The following is a 7,392-nucleotide window of genomic DNA, read 5'->3' as shown; positions in this document are numbered from 1 at the left end:
TTTAATTATTATTATTTATATATATAACTGTATAAAAATATTTTTATTTAACGTGTGTATAATTATTATTTGACATTATTTAATATAATCCAGTAACATATATGAAATGATAGTAATCGTTCGATACAAATCCAATAACACTGTAAAATATTTTTAGATTCAAAATTTAAAGATATTTTAGAACACTTGCCCTCTATATGGATATGTATATAGTAACATGGGTTGGTAATATATAAAATTTACTATCATGATCATGATATATATGTTAAATTAGAAGTTATGCAAAAAATATACAAAATTAAATATTTTTATTATTAATAGTATTTTTTTATATTGGAATAAGATGCATGGGAGTTATGACGATGGTATATTTATTATTAATTATATATATATATATATATATTAAAAATATAAATTATTAAAATCTCAAGACCTTTGTTCAGCAAGATAAACAAAATATATAAACTCACTGTTCAAAACTATCCTCAAAATACCTTTACATCAATCAAACTAAAATCATTAACCTAATTAAAAAGTAAAAACTCAACCACATTTTAATCAATGCATATACTATTTTTAATAAAAACAATAAACTACACTTTCAACAAAATAGAATAAAATGAAATAAAATGACAGTATAATGCTAAAAAATTACAAGTAATTATTAGTTTTTAAAAAATCATACATGTCTATAAGAAAAACAAATAAATAAATATTAAAATGAAAGGTAGGAATAGAGGGGGGAAATTGAAAGTGGGGTAAGTTGGGGAAGTGAGGGAATCCTTATGCATGTGAGGAAGTCCTCGAGAAGGGTGAATGAAAGTTTAAACATGGATGAAGTGGTGGTGGAGTGACTATTGGCTTTTACTTTGGACATCATGGTGTATTTTTTTAATTTTTATTATTGTTATTATGTAACTTTGGTAACTTTGTTTATTAACTATTAAATGATTCTTGTGAGTTAATGAAAGTTTAAATATGCTTTTGAATGCTTATTAGTCAAGTCACTAATTTTTTAAAGTGGTTAGGTTAGACTAATTTTGAGTGTTTTTATATTTTATATGCCATTAGTTTATTAAAAAAAATGGGAAGAGCATGGGCTCTTTTGTGTGTCTTTTATGGGGTTTCTCTTACTACATCAATCAATGAAATAAATATAGCCATGCCTAGCTACACTACACTTGGACATGTTTTTCCATTTATTTTTAAACATTATTGTATATGTGCATTGTTAATATAAAATGATTTTATAATATAAATTCTATATCATTGTGTAAATGGCTAAATTTTATTGTGTAAAGTGAATGCATTCGGTTCCAAAAAATTGATGCTGCAAAATCCTGAGCATGATGCAACAGTTACTAAGTGGAACTTGTGTGTTATAGTGTAAAGTAAGCTTAATTATTATAATGCTATGGTCATAAATATTTTTTTAGTAACATTGTGACCACAAAATTGATCTTTCAGTCACATTTATGATCATAATACCATGTTTGGGGGATATTTTCGGTGAAGTTGATGAGATGGCTTCCTACGTGGATCATGTGTTTTGTGGCCTCCTAATTTACATCTCGATTAGCTTAATATGTACGATCTAATAAGAAAATGAAATCAATGATAAGTTTAATATCCCGATATTCCGAAAAACATATCTCATCAACTTCACTGAAAATAATTCCAAAATATGCCATTGTGGCCATCATGCGACCGGAAATTAGTTTTGTGACCACAACGTTACAAAAAAAAAAAATTTTGTGGCTACAACATTATAATAATGAAATATTTGTGGTCATTAATGAAAACTTACCTGAGTAAAGATGAAGTTGGGATATTTTTTTAAAATAAAAAAAAATTGATGAATACTTCTAATTTTAGTTGAAGTTTCCGTGGAATTGGTAAAACATTAAAAAAGCCAAAAGGGTTTGTAGTCCAATGACGTTGGTCTCACTGCAAAAAATAAGTATGGGACTTTCAAATATTTCGGTATTTTGGAACTTTATGGAACATTTTTAACCTACCAAGTATCCCTTCACCGTAATGCAGGTGTGTATCTAATGGAAGAACAACCTAAAGGCTAACCATAGATGCATCTGAGATTTGCTTGAAGACCAAGTTTTTAGAATATATGGTCAAACAGAAATAACCATATTTTTAGCTACAATATTCTCTCGTTGATATATCCTTTTTATTAAAATTTTAATAATATGATTTCAAGTAATCATGAACACGAAAAGGATCAAATTTGGGATTTTGCTTCCATAATCAATGAAGCATAAATTTTCTCGATGCAAATAACATCGTTCCATTTGAAACAACAATATCAAAATTTAAAATTGGTTAATTGACTGATATATCTTATTACTTGCAGTGTCTTTCATTACGGATATTCCACTTATGGCAATCATTTTTACGGGATTTACATCTATTAATTTATTTAATATTTTTTTTCTTAGGTCAATATCTATTGCGAGTGAATGTATTCAGATATGTAAATTTGTTTGTATGTATCAGTTTTTTAACTTTATAATAAATCTACAATTTATTTACTTTATTAAAAAATTTTCAAATTTATATATCACTTACATTATATAAATTTTTACACAGTCAGTTAATTACCATAATCTATTATATAATATATTTGTAATTACACAGTTGTTATGACTTAAGAAACTATTAGTCAATATAGAAAAAAAAAAGTTTAACACAATGTATTAATTATAAAGTAAATAACTATATATTAATTTTTTTTCTCCGATAATTTACTAGCAAGTTGATTTATAAAGTATTTAGCTTCATACTGAATTTCTACAATCAAATACACTATAATATTTACCCCAAAGCACCAATAACTTCTTTTTTTTAATAATGAATATTTAAAATTACTTTCACAATAAAAACTAGCCTTTAACAAAAATTAATGTTTTCCTTCCAAACATAACTTACCTATACTTTAAAAAAATAAAAATAAAAAAATAATTTTCAAATTAATACATACTCAAAAGCTTAAGTAAACTAGCTATATAACAAGCAACAATTTTTTACTTTATTAGCACTAATTTTTTTTTAAAATCTTCGTTTTAAAAAAAAAATTGAAGTCCAATTTTAAAACTCACATAAAATAAAAACATACATTTTTATGAATTTATTATTATATTTTACATTGGTACTATCTATGATTTTTCTCGGAAACGAATAACGATGTCAGTTTGTCATCTATTTAAAAAATAAAAATAAAAATATGAGAAACCATGAGAGATTTTAATGACATCACTTCACTTGCATTCCCCCCATTACCATCAAACTTTTCCCTCCCTACATGCAAACACTTGAACAAGTTACACACTCACTTACACACACTTCCATAAAATAAATCAAGCCATTTCAAAGCCCAACACAAAGCCATCTAAGCCACATTCTCACTTCCAACAAAACCAAAAGCAACCCACTTCCACCAGTAACTCCACTTCCATTTTACCACCCCCCTAGAGAATTGCACAGATCCACACAATCAAAACATACAAAAACCCTACCAAAACCTCCATTTAAAACCACATAGAGATAAAGAGAGAGAAAACCCTCCCCTTGTTTTGGTTTTGCAGCCATTGATGATGCCGAGGTCCAAACACCACCACCTCCACCAACACTTCCTTCACTTCCCTTTCCTCCTCCTCTCTCACTTCCTCCTCTCACTTCCCTTCACTTCCCCACTTCCTCTTTCCAAAAACCAGGAAGTCATTGCTCTTTACTCATGGATCAACACCACTTCCCCCACTTCCTTGTTTTCCACTTGGAACCCTTCCGATCAATCCCCATGCAACTGGACGTACATCTCATGCAACTCAATCTCAGCCGTTAATTCAATCACCATCGTCTCCATCCCGCTTGCCACGTCACTACCACCTTCTCTCTTTCTCTCCCTCCCTTCTCTCACCTCCTTCACCGTCGCCGGCGCCAACCTCTCCGGCCAAATCCCCTCATCCATCTCCTCCCTCTCTTCCCTCTCCCTCCTTGACCTCTCTTCCAACTCCCTCTCCGGCCCAATCCCCACCGACATCGCCGCTTTGTCCTCTCTCCGCCACCTTCTCCTCTACGACAACCACCTCTCCGGCGAGCTCCCTGAATCTCTCAGCCAGTTACCAAACCTAGAGTCTCTCCGTGCCGGCGGCAACCGTGACCTCTCCGGCCCTATTCCGGCCAGCTTCTCAAACCTCTCCAAGCTCACCGTTCTCGGTCTTGCTGAAACCAAGATCTCCGGCCAGATTCCGGCCTCTCTCGGCAATCTCAAGAAGCTCCAAACTATCTCTATCTACACCGCCATGCTTTCCGGCCCTATCCCGCCGGAGCTCGGCAACTGCACCTCTCTCACCAACCTCTTTCTCTACGAGAACTCTCTCTCCGGTCCTCTCCCTTCCTCACTCGGCCGTCTCTTTAATCTCCAACGCATGCTTCTCTGGCAAAACTCCATCTCCGGTCCCTATCCCTGACTCGTTCGGCAACCTTTCTTCTCTTCAGATGATGGACTTGTCTATAAATTCCATCTCCGGCGAGATTCCGGCAAGTCTTGGCTCTCTTGTGAACCTCCAAGAGCTCATGCTTAGTGATAACAATGTCTCCGGTTCAATCCCACCGTCTCTGGCGAAACATCACCGGGTTGAGCCAGCTTCAGCTTGACACTAACCAAATCTCCGGTCTTATCCCGCCGGAGCTTGGCCGGCTTCCGGCGCTCAATGTTCTATTTGCGTGGCAAAACCAGCTTGAAGGTTCAATCCCACCAACTCTTGCCAACCTCTCTGCTCTCCAAGCTATTGATTTGTCTCACAATCACCTCACCGGAGCTGTTCCTCCGGCCATCTTTCTCTTACCAAACTTAACCAAGCTTCTTCTCTTATCCAATGATATCTCCGGCGTTATTCCGATGGAGCTCGGTGGTTGCCAAGCTCTTGTCCGTCTCCGGCTCGGTAACAACCGTATAACCGGAGCAATCCCAAGAGAGATTGGGAGTCTAACGAGCATCGACTTTCTTGACCTCTCCGGAAACCGGCTCTCCGGCGAAGTCCCGGAGGAAATCGGCAACTGTTCTCAGCTCCAAATGATAAACTTGGCAAACAACACTCTCACTGGCTCATTGCCTTCATCTCTCTCTTCCATTCCCCGGCTCCAAATACTCGACTTCTCACTCAACAGTTTAACCGGCGAAATCCCGGCGAGCTTCGGAAAGCTAGTCACAATAAGCAAGCTCTTGCTCGCCGGCAATGCGTTCTCCGGTAAGATACCAGAGACTCTGGGAGATTGCTCCAGCCTTGAACTTCTTGACCTCAGTGATAACAACCTCTCCGGTGAAATCCCATCCAAGCTCTGTGACATTGAAGGCCTTGACATTGCTCTCAATTTAAGTAGAAACATGCTCACCGGAGCAATACCGGAGAAGATGTCACAATTGAGCAAGCTCTCTGTTCTTGACCTCTCCCATAACCAGCTTTCCGGCAGTCTCACTCCACTCGCCGGAATTGAGAATCTTGTGACACTCAATGTATCAAACAACAACTTCACTGGTTACCTCCCTGACACCAAGCTTTTCCGGCAGCTCTCAGCCTCAGACCTCGCCGGAAACCAGGGCCTTTGCACACACGGTGGCGATGTTTGCTTTGTGAACTTGGACGGAGACGGCAAGCCGGTGATTTCATCGGATGTTGAGACTAGAAGATTGCACAGAATTAAGCTTGCCATTTCATTGCTGATTACTGTTACTGTTGCATTGGTTTTAGGCATGTTAGGAATTGTAAGAGCAAGGAGGATGGGGAGAAGAAATGGTGGAGATGAAGATGATGCTGAGATGGTCGGAGAATTATCGTGGCCGTGGCAATTCACGCCGTTTCAGAAGCTGAACTTTTCTGTTGAGCAAATTGTTCGAAGCCTTGTTGATGCGAATGTGATCGGAAAAGGATGTTCTGGTGTTGTCTACAGAGTTAATACTGATAACGGTGATGTGATTGCCGTGAAGAAGTTGTGGCCGATGGCAACCGTTTCTATGAAAGATAACAATAACAACAACAACAATGACAACTACAAAGTAAGGGACTCGTTTTCTGCAGAGGTGAGAACTCTTGGATCGATTCGGCACAAGAACATTGTGAGGTTCTTGGGGTGTTGTTGGAACAAAAACACAAGGCTTTTGATGTATGATTACATGGCGAATGGGAGTCTTGGAGCGTTGTTGCATGAGAGGAATGGCTTCTCTTTGGAGTGGGATTTGAGGTACCAAATCATATTAGGGGCAGCTCAGGGTTTGGCTTATCTCCATCATGATTGTGTTCCTCCCATTGTTCATAGAGATATCAAGGCTAATAACATTCTTATTGGCCTTGATTTCGAGCCTTATATCGCTGATTTCGGTCTTGCTAAGCTTGTTGAGGACGGGGAGTTCGGCCGGTCTTCTAACACTGTCGCCGGTTCTTATGGCTACATCGCTCCCGGTTAGCAGAAATTTTTATATGGTTCACCCCGAAAACTTAAACTGATAGAATAAGTTCTAATACATGTTTGTTTTGTTTTTTTGTTGCAGAATACGGATACATGATGAAGATTACAGAGAAGAGCGATGTGTATAGTTATGGAGTGGTTGTGCTTGAAGTACTCACTGGGAAACAACCGATCGATCCAACGATACCTAGATGGATTGCATGTGGTGGATTGGGTGAGAAGGAAAAGAGGTAATAATCAAGAGGTGCTTGATTTGAGTTTAAGAGGAAGACCAGCGACCGAAGTCGAAGAAATGTTGCAAGCTCTCGGCGTCGCACTTCTTTGTGTTAACCCAATGCCGGATGAAAGGCCGACGATGAAAGATGTTGCGGCAATGCTCAAGGAAATTAGACATGAGAGAGAGGAATACGCGAAAGTTGATGTACTTGTTAAAGCCGGATCATCGCCGGTGGTGAACAATGCTGAAAAAACAGTACCGACAGCTTCGACTTCCAGTGCATTGTTATCTCAACAGAGCAAGAGTAACAAGAGCAAGGATATGAGTTTTTCTGCTACTAGTGTTTACTCTTCTTCGTCAAAGGCAAAATTACCTTTCGGATTCAATTCTGGTTAAATGTGTTAAGAAAGATTGTTGTTGTTTGATGTTTTGTAGTTTTGTTGTGGAGCTTTAGGATTTTAGAGCTATTGCCAATGAAGTGATGGTGAGATGTAAAGAAGGAAATCAGGAGAATGGTTTGTTCTAGTTCTTGCAACTTGGTATTGTTAGTTTAGGATGTGAGAGCTGAATAGTATGAGATTGTAGTACATGTCTGAATAAGATCAAGGATGTATATCTGTTTGCATTGAATTGAATTGATTCGTGTTTGAATGCGCCTATTTGGGGTTCCCTTTGTTTTTTTTTCTTCTTAATAA

The 7,392-nt window shown here is 37.3% G+C and overlaps 1 protein-coding gene across 1 annotated transcript; it reads left to right on the top strand.

Moving 5' to 3' along the window:
• Positions 1-3,744: 3,744 nt before the first annotated feature.
• Positions 3,745-7,302, top strand: LOC120278705 (receptor-like protein kinase 2). Its single transcript, XM_039285437.1, is given in 5 exon segments — positions 3,745-4,472; positions 4,474-4,638; positions 4,640-6,473; positions 6,563-6,669; positions 6,671-7,302. Coding segments are annotated over 5 exon segments (2,685 nt in total). The 5' UTR covers positions 3,745-4,316; the 3' UTR covers positions 7,094-7,302.
• The last annotated feature ends 90 nt before the right edge of the window (positions 7,303-7,392 follow it).

Source organism: Dioscorea cayenensis, chromosome 2, assembly GCF_009730915.1.
Source record: "Dioscorea cayenensis subsp. rotundata cultivar TDr96_F1 chromosome 2, TDr96_F1_v2_PseudoChromosome.rev07_lg8_w22 25.fasta, whole genome shotgun sequence".
Taxonomy (NCBI): Eukaryota; Viridiplantae; Streptophyta; class Magnoliopsida; order Dioscoreales; family Dioscoreaceae; genus Dioscorea; species Dioscorea cayenensis.
The sequence above is the reverse complement of the archived record's forward strand: the minus strand, read 5'-3'. Positions and strand labels throughout refer to the sequence as shown.